This window comes from Camelus dromedarius, chromosome 29, assembly GCF_036321535.1.
Source record: "Camelus dromedarius isolate mCamDro1 chromosome 29, mCamDro1.pat, whole genome shotgun sequence".
Taxonomy (NCBI): Eukaryota; Metazoa; Chordata; class Mammalia; order Artiodactyla; family Camelidae; genus Camelus; species Camelus dromedarius.
In genome coordinates this window covers 4,724,566-4,736,921 of record NC_087464.1, presented here as the reverse complement: position 1 = coordinate 4,736,921, position 12,356 = coordinate 4,724,566, and the positions used below count along the sequence as shown (strand labels likewise).

At 46.9% G+C, this 12,356-nt stretch overlaps 1 protein-coding gene across 3 annotated transcripts in view; it reads right to left on the bottom strand.

Annotated features, from left to right (window-relative positions):
• Positions 1-12,356, bottom strand: part of APBA2 (amyloid beta precursor protein binding family A member 2) — a 176,597-nt gene that overhangs the window by 27,964 nt on the left and 136,277 nt on the right. For all 3 annotated transcript variants that reach the window (XM_031440458.2, XM_031440457.2, XM_031440460.2), the window contains exons 5-6: positions 10,039-10,119; positions 8,723-8,759 (exon numbers count right to left, since the gene is read on the bottom strand). In XM_031440458.2, the coding sequence (XP_031296318.2) occupies positions 8,723-8,759; positions 10,039-10,119 (118 nt within the window). The remainder of the gene's footprint in view (positions 1-8,722; positions 8,760-10,038; positions 10,120-12,356) is intronic.

Here is a 12,356-nt window from a genome sequence, read left to right as displayed (position 1 = left end):
AAACCGCCTGGGATTGGGCGGCCAGTTAGGACTACTCGAGGCTGCAGAGCAGATGCCGGTGGGAATGTGAGCATCCTGGGGCCCCACTCAGGACTGTCACTTAACAGGGTATTGGTCAGGGAAGGAGCCCAGCCTCTCTGCCTTTAGAAGGTAACTCAGGCTGCGGAGAGGCAAACCGCAGAGGGGAAGGAGGGAGGCTACTGCAGGGTCCTGGCAAGTGAGGGATGATGATGACGACGATGATGGTGTGGAACAGGATGATGGTAAAGAGACAGACAGTGACAGACTGACTCACCAAAGAGGTTCAAGCTACAGGACATGGAAGGGGGGCTGGAGGAGGAAGAGGAGGGCTGCGACTCACTGTGGAGGGGCCCTGGGAGAGGGCTGAGCTCAGGGTGGGGATTCTGGGCAGGTCTAGTGGCAGGAGCCCAGAGTACCCCCAAAAGCTCAGAAGGCAGTGGGACTCGGGAGTCCCAGGGAACTGCGTGTCGGTACCAAGTGGAGCCACATGGGGGAAAGAATCATCGGGGGGGGCGCTAGGTGGGGCTGGGCTCTGCCAGCTCCAGTGCTCTCCATCCAGGCGGTGGAAGGAGAAACGGCAAGAAAGGCAGACAGACAGAAGGTGGAGGGAGTCCAGGAAAGGAAGGGCCTTAGAAAGGGAGGTGTGCCTGGCTGCGCCTGGGGCTGGTGGGAGGAGGAAAGGCGCCCAGGTGCTTGTTGAGCAGAGGGATAAGGAAGCTGGCAGTGACCTTGGAGCACTGACCCTGCACAGAGGGCTTCAGGAGCATGAGGGATGATCAGGAAGGAGGCAGCTGGTCCCAAATGCCAGTTGGGAAGACGAAGAAGAGGCAGTGGTGACATGGATGGATGCAGGACCAGACGCTGGGTTTGGAAGGCAGTGGGAGGGGGAGTGGAAGACACAGGGGAGAAATGATGTTAGATGGACCGGCTGGGGCTCCAAAGAGCAGAGGGGGACCTGGCCGCCACTGGGAGGTGGAGCCGCAGCCCTGATTCGGAGAGACGGGGAGCAGGAGCACGGAGGCCACGTCCAGGCCACACCCAGACCAGTGGAAGAGCTGCCCTGGGAGGGGTATGCAGTGGGGAGAGGAAGCAGGAGGGGAGGAACATAAGACTCACGAAACTGGGCATCAGGGCAGACCTAGGGTGTGACATCGGGGCCATGGATGGGCTCTGTCTGCCTCCAATGCCTCTCCTACCACACCAGCCTGTCCCAGAGCCAGACGATGTCCTAGAGCCCTGGGGCTGTGCCTGTGAGAAGCCGCTGAAGGTTAAAGGGGTCCTGTAAGACTGACATAAAAGAGAAGACGCTGGAGGAGGGAGAGCATAGCTCAGTGGTAGAGCGTGTGCTCAGTGTGCACCAAGTCCTGGGTTCAATCTCCAGGACCTCCATTAAAACATAAATAACCTAATTATCCACCCCTCAAAAATTAAAAAATAAAAGAAAAAAATTTTAATTAAAAAAAGAGAAGATGCTGTCTGAAAACCAGACCTGTGTGTCACTTCTGGGGAGAGGCCACGCCGGGGTCTGCAGGGCGGGTCTGGGCATCACTGAGGAAAGGTCTGCGGGATCCACCAGGTGGGGCAGTAGACACTGGCCACCGGCAGGAGGCAATTCAAAAACTGGGAGTCAAGGAAGGAAGGTCAAAGCCAAGCCCAATTCAGTGCATAAATCTGCCCAAGACAGGTCCTGGGCAGAAGCCTCTCGTGCTTGGGAGAATTCCTTCCCAGAAAAAGTAGAATGAATAAAAAAATCTGGCCAAAAGAGGAAAAGGTGTAGGCATGAGGCTGTCTGCTGCAGCGCTATTTGTAACAGCAAAAAAAAACAAAAAACAAAAAAACCCCCCAAAAACTGGAAACCGCCCAAATGTTCCCGCACAGGGACATCCGGTCTGCACAGCAGGGTCTCTGGAGCATCACAGAGTCCTCTACACTCTGCCCTGTGGGGGGAATTTGGTATCATCTCTTGGATTTAGGATTCAGCGAAAAAAGCAAGATGAAGAAAAGGGTGTTTAACTCATCACCTAAGAAAGGGGAAAATAGGCTTATAATTAAAATACGGGCGATGTTAAAAATGCTTACCTGTCGTGGGAGAAAAGGATTGGGGGAAGGGGTCATAGGGGAAGAAACCAGATATCTCTGCATATACCCTGTTCTATATATTTGATTTTTGAACCCTGTAAGAATTTTATATAGTTATAAAACAAGATTAAAATTTGAAAAGCATCCAGAATATATAAACAGCTCATACAACTTCATAAAAAAAACCAACCCAATCCAACAACCCAATTCAAAAATGGGCAGAAGACCTAAACAAGCAATTATCCAATGAAGACATACAAATAGCCAATAGGCACATGAAAAAATGCTCAGTATTGCTAATTATCAGAGAAATGCACATCAAAACTACAATGAGGTATCACCTCACATCAGTCAGAATGGCCATCATTAAAAAGTCCACAAATGATAAGTGTTGGAGAGAGTGTGGAGACAAGGGAGCCCTCCCACACTGCTGGTGGGAATTTGTCTGCTGCAGCTGTTACGGAAAACAGTATGGAGATTCCTTAAAAAACTAACAAGAGACTTACTGTATGATCCAGCAATCCCACTCCTGGCATATATCCAGAGGGAACTCTAATTCGAAAAGATACATGTACCCCAATGTTCATAGTAGCACTATTTACAATAGCCAAGACATGGAAGCAACCTAAATGTCCATCAACAGAGGACTGGATAAAGAAGATGTGGTATATTTATACAATGGAATACTACCCAGCCATAAAAAAGAATAAAATAATGCCATTTGCAGCAACATGGATGGACCTGGAGATTGTCATTCTAAGTGAAGTAAGCCAGAAAGAGAAAGACAAATATCATATGATATCATTTATATGTGGAATCTAAAAAATGATAGAAATTTTACTTACAAACCAGAAATAGACTCATGGACATAGAAAATAAAACTATGATTACCAAAGGGGAAAGGGCAGGGAGGGATAAACTAGGAGTTTGGGATTAACACATACACATTACTTTATATATATAAGAAATATACTACATATATATAAAATAGGTAAACAACAAGGTCCTACTGTATAGCACAGGGAACTATACTCAATTTCTTGTAATAACATATAATGGAGAGGAAGGGCATGTAGCTCAGTGGTAGAGTGCATGCTTAGCATGCATGAGGTCCTGGGTTCAATCCCCACTGCCTCCATTGAAAGAAAAACATACAATGAAAAATAATCTGAAAAAAATGTACATATATGTGTACATATAACTGAATCACTTTGCTGTACTCCTGAAACTAACACTGTAAATCAACTACACAACAATAAAAAATAAAATTCGAAAATAAATAGGTAACTCACATCTGAACACAAAGACACGTCCCTGAGGCTGCTCACTGCGGTGCTGACCAGAAACCATCTAACCATCAGTTTGATTAATGCGCCATCACACGTCCTGGTAACTGAATGCTGTGTTTTCTCTTAATTAGGTGGATCTCTAGCTGTTGTCTCCGAGATCAACCAAGGAATGAGAAAGCTTACTGCAGACCCACGTGACCAATGCAATAGCTCTTTTAAGAAAAAAGGTCTCTATATAGGCTTATATATGTCCAGGAAATTTCTGGAAGGCTTCACCAGAAATTTAGCAGTGGCTTCCGCAGCAGAGAGGGATTAGGGGCCTGGGATGTGTAGACAGAAAAGGGGGAGGTACTATAGGGATTTCCAGGGTAGGTTTTATATTCTTATGGCTATTGGCTTGAACCAAGCACAGTTTAGAGAAATCTCACCAAACCTTAGAGAACAGAAGTTCCTATTTTAAGACAGGTCCAAGCCCTGTTCATGCTGACCAGATGGAATACTGGAGACAAGATCTTGACAAGATGTTCCTTTGTTTGTTTGTAACAAGGAAAAGTCTTTCTTGTTTTCAGAATCACTCTTTGTAACCTCTGCTCCCTTCTGGTCTCCCAGGTTTACCTGACTTTGGTCATCTGACCCAGAGCATCCCAGACCTACTGGTCACCAGTCTGCCCAGGACTGTTCTGGGATCAGGACTCCCACTCCTCTCATGGGCTGAGAGCTGCCTTCAGCATAAAAGTCTTATTGGAACAGGTTCACCCCAATTGCTTATTTTAAGAACAAACCCAGGGTCAGATCAGAAATGCCCACTGGATGAAAATAGCCAAGTGGCTTCTTCACGACAGTGAGGACCCTGAAGAGGAGGAAGATGTGAGGTGAGCTCAGCCCCTGGCCTGTAAGTCAGGGACAGGGACCCCCCAGGATCTCCCAGCACTGGGGTGGGAAGTTGACAAGGTATAGATAGGGTGTAAGGACCCTTTCGGGGGCTTTGGGACTTGAGGACCACCAGCATCCTCTCAGGAGCCAAGAGTGTGAATGGGACGCCGGTGTTTCAGGATGTCTTCCGAGAGCCTTAGCTGCTGGACCAGGAGGAAAACAGTGTGAGGGACCAAACACAATCTATCAGCCTTTGATGTTTTGTGCTGAAGTGCCACTGTTGGGCTCCATTCGTCCAACCTTTGGCTTTAGTGAGCACATTTCTGGTTTTATAAAAAAAAAGTGAGACTTTCACATATACTCGCTCAGAAGCCGATGACCATCTGGCCCACTTAGATGCAGGCTGCTGCAGCCTCCATGTCCCGAGAGAGGGGACACCCTGGGGCTGCCTGCTGTTTCTCGCTGCGCCGGCAAAGGGGGAGAGAGCTCTGTGCAGGCCCTCCCACCAGGGGTATCCTGCAGTGTCAACCTTCCAGACCATGAGGGTCTGGGAGGGCCAGCGTTTTCCCGTGGACCGTGGTCACCACAGGGCTCTTCCCTCGAGGCCTCTGGGACCCTGAGCCTGAGAGGGGCCAGCAGCTCTGACACCCAGAAGGTTCTCCTTGGTGGACTCCCTGGAACGTGAGGTGTGTGTCTTCACCAGGGAAGCATGCCCTCTCCCGCTGCACACAACGGGCTGCTCAGGCAGGACGGCAAGGGCAGGGAGAGCTCAGACCCCAGCCCAGTTCCCAGCCCGCCTGTGCCAGGGACCGCCTGGGGATGCACCCTCTCTGAGTCTCGGTTTCCTCATCTGCAGCAGCACCGCCCTCAGGAGGTGACTGAGTCAGCGAAGCTCAGGCATCAGAGCCGCGCCTGGCTCCAGGTGAGCACCACTAAGGGTTATCTGACCTCCTTACTGGTGGTGTACATGAAGGCACGTCAGGGAGGCAGGGCATCAGCTCAGCTGAGAAGCAGCACTCAGATGGTATCACTTTAACTGTTACTGTTATTTTTCACCATTAGTAACAATTAGAGGATGTGAAATAAGGCATACAGGATACCGTCCATCCCTCATCAAGGCTCCAGGAAGGTTTCCCACCAGTGCGATTTCCCAGACCCAGACCAGGTGGGAGGCTGACTCCACCATCACGGTTACACCGGGTCCTCTCAGCTCTCCAGACTGTCAACCACAGGACTGAACAAGCCTGGAGGCTCCCCCACACTTGAAATGCTTGCCAGCTGGGCTGGGCATGCTCCCTCCACCCCCATTTCCAGACCCACTCCCCTACCTTCCAGGAAAGCCCAAGATGCCACGGTCCAGCCAACACTGCAGGGCGAGGTCACGTGGCATGGCTCTGGTCCACGAGGGATGCAGAAGTCCCCAAGGCCCTTAAGGTTCAATGAAACACTCAGATTCGTGAGGTCTCCTAAGCTGAACCAGACACCAGGGCCACTTCCTCAGATGGAATAAGGCTGGGCCCAGAGTCTGCAGGCTGGAATCTTCCGAGAGTCCACGCAGAAGTCCATGCAGCGTCCACACCACCACCCAGGAGCCAGCCTGGGGTAGGAAACACCCATCCAGGAGGGTGCACGGAGACTTCCCAGCTTAAGAGCCTCGTGTTCCTCCCAGGAGCCAACATCTGTTACGCTCCCTCCGTGGGTGTGGCTTCCACGGTCCCCTCCAGGGATGCGTCTGGTTACAAGAGTGCCCTCCAAGGGAGGCTCAAGCTCAGGAACCCTCCACAGCTACAGGCCTCCTGTCTGCACGCAGTCCACCTTCCGTACCATCCTTCCCCCCACAGCTACGGGCCTCCAGTCTGGACACAGTCCACCCTCTGCACCATCCTTCCCACAGCTGGTGTGGGCTTTGGCCCCTTTCTCTCTTCTTCCTGCCCAAAACAGGAAGTGGTGTCTGGAGGGACCCAGACACTGACGAGGTCACGCGTGGATGAGCCCAGGAGAATCAGAAGTGCTGGTCCTGACATCACGGAGCCATCAACCCAGCAGCCCCTAGCCTCTGGAACTCTTTACACAAGAAGCTTCCCTGTGAGCTCACAGTAGGTGGCATCCCTAACTGATAAAGGCATCAAACTGGGGGTGGATCCCACATTCATTACATGCTAGGGTTTTTCATCAATATTTCTTCCTGCTGCTGAGTAAGACTTTTGGTCCTTGAAGTCGCTGTTGAAAATGAATCCTCTCCTATTAAGGGATGTGTTTTTGCTGTCAGACCTCTATGTTTTCACAACGATCAAAGGGCTTCTCTTGTATATGAAAGTCTAAATTAAGGTTGTCTGCACTGGTTTGAGCTGGGTACAAGAAGCGTTAGCCACTCTGCGTTGGTTGGAGGAATGGTTCTCATTTGGTGTAGAACAGTCTGAGCTCAGACAGAGCAGGCTGTCTTCTGGAATGCTGGCACCTAGAGGTGGGACCCAAGGCACCTAGGCACTGACCATGCTTCTCGATCCCTCTCCACTCCCCTCCCCTGCAGGTGTGAGGCCGAGTCAGGAGCCAGAGGAGGAGCCTAGTTCCAAATCACTCCCCCAGACAAACTTGAGGGAGTTTTGCCCAAAGGACACCATGAAAAGATATGTGGAAAAGTGAACTTCTTTTGTGGTGTATACACAATGGAATACCACTCAGCCATAAAAAAGATTTTAAAATAATGCCTTTTGCAGCAACATGGGTAGGCCTAGAGATCGTCACATTAAGTAAAACAAGCCAGAAAGAGAAAGAAAAATACCATATGGTATCACTTTTATGTGGAATCTCAAAAAAGAAAAAAGACACAAATAAACTCATTTATGGAACAGAAACAGACTCACAGATATAAAAAACAAACGAATGGTTACCAGGCGGGTAAGGGGATAGGGAGGGCTAAATTGGGAGTTTGGGATTTGCAAATACAAACTACTATAAATAAAATAAATACCAAAGACCTATTGCATAGCACAGGGAACTATATTCAATATCTTGTAATAGCCTATAATGAAGAAGAATATGGAAAGGAATATATATATATATTTATATCACTATGCTGTACACCAGAAACTAACACAACATTGTAAATCGACTATATTTCAATTTTAAAAAAGAAAGAAAAGTGAACTTCTTGAATCCACAAGAAACTCTATCCCCAGAACAATGTGACAGGCACAGCCCCACCCTGGTCTTCTGACCAAGGACCCTGGGTCCGGGATGTGCTGCATCTTCCCTATGAACGAGATGCGGAGTCCTGCCAGTCATTAGGTCCCGAAAAAACCACAACTAGCAGGTTGGATTGGAATCTCCATGATCCATCGTGACCTAATGCAAAGCAGTACAACCAGTTTTACCCAGCTAAACTGCACCTACCACCACATGAAACTGCTGGGCACAACACATTTGAGCCTCTTTGAATCAGTCAGGATGGAGTCAAGGTTATTTGAATCGTATGATATGGGTTCTGACAGTTCAAAGCTGGTTTTTATCCAATTTGAACAACACTGAGCCAGTATAATGTTGAACTCATCACAACAAGGTTGAGCCAGAGAATTCACTTTTAACCAGTCTGAACTGGGTTAGCCTGGTTCAAACCAGTCCCTTGAAAGGGAATTTGAGGGCTGGAATTTCCCAGATGTTAATTCTTTACTAAAAAAAAAAAAAAAAAAAAAGAAAACCAGAGTAGAAAAGGTTTAAAGTTACTTATTTTTGAAGATGAACTGAACCTGCTCCCATAAATACTCACGAAAATTAATCACTAGCTTATTGAAAGAATTAGTAAGTTTCACACTGTTTATTGTAACATACTAGCAAGAACAGGACACAGCCTCCTGGCAAAGAGAAAGACTCTACTTAAGAGGCTTTTTACGGTGTGCTTGGAGCACATCCCCAAGGAGCTGTCAGAGGTTACCTGACTCCCCTTCGGATAACAGCCAAGCAGGCATGCGTTCCACACCAAAGTAATACAGAACAGATCTGTTGGGGACTTTTTAATTAAATGTGGGAATGCAATATTAACCTCCTCAAAAAAGATAGGAGAGTTGAAAGAAATAGGGTCTTAAAAAAATAAATAACATCCTGAATTTGGGTGCAATTATATCCACCCTAATCAAAAGTCTTAGATTGTAATTAGCTGCTTATACGGATGCATCTCAATCCATTAATTTAATACTCAGTGTCATGGGTGAGGCCGTTACTGAAGGTGTAATTAAATGGGAGTCTCCTGTTCCCTGAGCAACTGGACCTCCCGCTCCCACTAATGACATGGGCTTATGAAGGGTTCCATCAAATGCCCGAGCACCTTGTCTTATTATAGAACTGTCTTCACCTTGAAGGTGCGCTTTCCAAACAAGCTTTGCAGGAGAAAACCAAAAGTAAAAGTACCCTTTGCTTTGACATAAAAATGCAACTGCCCCTTGAAAGAAAGTTCAGTCACTTACCAGCCACAAAGCTTGGGAATGACGCCACCTTCTTTGTCTGTTAGGAAATATGAAAACACACACACACACAGAACAGAGGTAAGTAGTTGGCCCGTAAGATCCAGGCTGAGATGATTACCATAATGTGAAAAGCTAAACCCCATGAGTGACTGGTGTTTCCAGGAATCAGCTCCATGGAGAAAACCATTGTCCGTCAGGCACCATGATGTTTGGGTGGGGTATATGCAACCAATTCTCATGGGAAAATTTGGGCTACAAAAGGCCATCAGCTAAAACCTAGGGACCCCCATATTAGCACATCACTGCTAGAAAAAGAAACCTAGGGACCATACACCCAATGGTTCTCCAACTGGGGGTATGAAAATTACCAGGGCATACTGTGTAGCACAGGGAAATACACACAAGATCTTGTGGTGGCTCACAGCGAAAAACAATGTGACTATGAATATATGTATGTTCATGTGTAACTGAAAAACTGCTCTGCACTGGAATTTGACACAACATTGTAAAATGACTATAACTCAATAAAAAAAAGTATAAAAAAAAAAAGAAAGAAAAGAAAAAGAATGTTACCAGGGGATATCTTTAAAACCAAGATAAAGGTGATTGGACACCACACCATGGATGGTCATAGTTATTTCATCAAAGTTAGAAAAATCTCATCCGGATTATGTAATCCAGAAAAGGAAAATCACCTGCTTAAGGCCTCACTTTAATAACCTCCATCATGGCGGTGTACACATGGGATTGTTTTTTTAAACCACGTTGTCAGTTAGGATAGTGGTTCTCCTGTCTGAACAGTTTTTGTCTCCAAGGGGACACTTGGCAATATCTGTAGACATCTTTGGTGGTCACAACTTGGGGAGGAGGGTTGCTACTGGCACCTAGTAGGTAGAGGACAGGGATGCAAAGGACAGCCCTTCACAAGGAAAGATCTGGTCCCAGATGTCAATGGTGCCTCCGCTGAGTAACCCTGTTTTAGGACATGATTGTTAGATAACAGGATAGAGTGAGTTTCTGTCCAATCGGGGAGCACCGGTGACCCCCCCCCCCGCCCCACGCACCACAGGCAACAAACAAACATGCCACAGTGGGGGCCTGGATCCACAGGAAAGGGCCTTCTCCTCCTCCTCCAGAGCCAGTGGCCCTCACCGCCTCCTCCAACAGGGACACCAGACTTTGCTTAAGCAGACTTCCTCCCTCCCAGGCACCAGGTGGGACAGGACCATCTTGCAGAAGGCGAGCAGAGAAAGTACGGGGCAGGCAGCTCCAACGCCAGGACCCTGGGCGAGAACCCTCATCCTTGGAAAAGTTACCTCTGGGATGTTGTTATTGTCAACTGGTCCATTGAGATCAGAACGCTGCTGCTTCCGTGGCTGCTCCAAACCATTGCAAACCTGCAAACCGGAAGTTAAAGGTCAAGATGGTGTTTTCAGGTGACAGAAAAACAAACCAAGATACACACCTGGAGATACAATATGATACAATTTGGTAAAATGCATGTGTCTAGAGGTATGTATCTGGTTGCAGACAGATATAATTTAATTAAGCTTTTCTGCCATAATATATGCTTTCATACTTCTAAAAAGTTATTATTTATTATTATTCTTTTGGGGAATAGGTAATTAGGTTTACTTATTCATTTATTTTTTTAATGGAGGTGCTGGGGATTGAACCCAGGACCTCGTGCATGCTAAGCACACACTCTACCACTGAGCTATACCCTCCTCCTTTATTATTATTCTTAATTGTGGTAAAATGTCTATAACATAACATCGGCCATCTTAAATAACCATTGTTAACAACAGTTCAATGGCATTAATACTTTCACGTTATTGTGCAGCCACCACTGTCACCCATCTCCAGAACTCTTTTCATCTTATAAGACTGAAACTCTGTCCACAGTAAACTCTAACTTCCTCTTCCCTCTGCCCCTGGCCCCTGGCAATCACCAAGTGTCTCTGTCAATTTACTCTAGGTATTTCGTAGAAGTAGAATCATACAAGATTTGTCTTTTTGTGACTTCACTGAGCACAATGTCCTCAGAGTTCAACTATTGTGGCGGGTGTCAGGAAGTCTTTCCTTTTCAGGGACGAATAATATTCCACCCTTTGTACAGACCACATTTTGTTTTTCCATTCTTCTATCTATGGACACCTGGATTGCTCCAACCTTTTGGCCATCGAGAACAGTACCGTTGTGAACATAGGCGTACAAATATCTCTTAGAGTCCTTGCCTTCAATTCTTTGGGTATATATGTACCCAGAAGTAGAACTACAGGATCATAGGGTAATTTTACTTTTTATCTTTTGAGGAAATACCTTACTGTTTTTCCCAGCAGCGAAATCATTTTACATTTCCACCAACAGTGTCCAAGGGTTAAAATTATATTTCTAAAAACACCCCTAAATTCTAAGTCAAATGCAAACTCTAAAATCTAAATTATTTCATTAATGCAAATTAGTCAATCTACCACTAGAAAAAAAAAATCCCAAGGACATGTCATAAGTCTTCTCTTAAAGGAGACGTCAAACCAAAATTTCTCTTACTTCAAAATGAGCAAAATTTCAAGTTTAGGTCTATTTCCTCTATGTGTTGTCCTGTACCATCCAGAAGAAAGACACCAGACCCACAGCACTGGAATCACTGTCCAAACCCCAGACGAGATGCTGGTGAGCCCGCACATTAAGTCAAGTTCCAGAACTTTTTGGCAATAAATTATCAAGCAGTAGCACTATGATGATGACAATGACATTAATAAGTTTTATCGATATTATCAGTATGAACATACTTATATCTACATTACATTTATTTATAAATAAGTTACTTATATATTTATAAATATGTGTATATATTATTTATAACAGCCTTTCTCATGTAAGATTTATTTGTATTTATAAATAACATTTGTTTATAAATAACTTAAGGAATATTATCCTTTCCCATATGAGACAGATGTTCCCTCTCCCACTTTACAGGTGAGAGGACTGGGGCCCCACATGTGGACACTAATGGCCAGGTACCCAAGGCACTGGTGGCACAGAAATGTGTCGCATCTTCCCTGTCCTCGACTGCCACTGTCACCGTCACATCCTGTGACATCACTCAGTTTCTCTGCAGGGATTAGGGAAAAATGAGGAGCACCCCCACCCCCACCCGTTCTTAACTCTGATGGGAATAGGGAGATGCGATGGACCAGGCAGACCAGGGACTCCTGGCTGAGTGTCCCCTCCGTGACTACAGACACCACTGGGTTTCGGAGGCTGTGGGAGCGGAGGAGGGTGGCTAAGACAGGACATGGCTGGGCTTTAAGGATGGGGAAGATTTGTGCGCCGAGGAAGGAGGGAAGGCTTAGCCACATCCTACTGACATCAGGGCTTGTTCAATCCGTGGAAGAAATAAGGCCTTCTGGGAGCCAAGGGGGTTCGGGGCACAGCTAGGGCTCAGGTGCGCCAGATGTCTGGTTGCTCCCTGCTTCCTTGCTGGCACCCAAAGGACTGCCCTGACCCCTGTGCCCTGTGAGCTCCCAGACCACATGGGGGGCCCCGACCCTGTCCTGCTGTCCCAGTCCATCCCGAGGTGGGGCTGGGGGCTCTGGTTTGTCTGCACTGCTGGGACGCTGCTCTGCCTGTC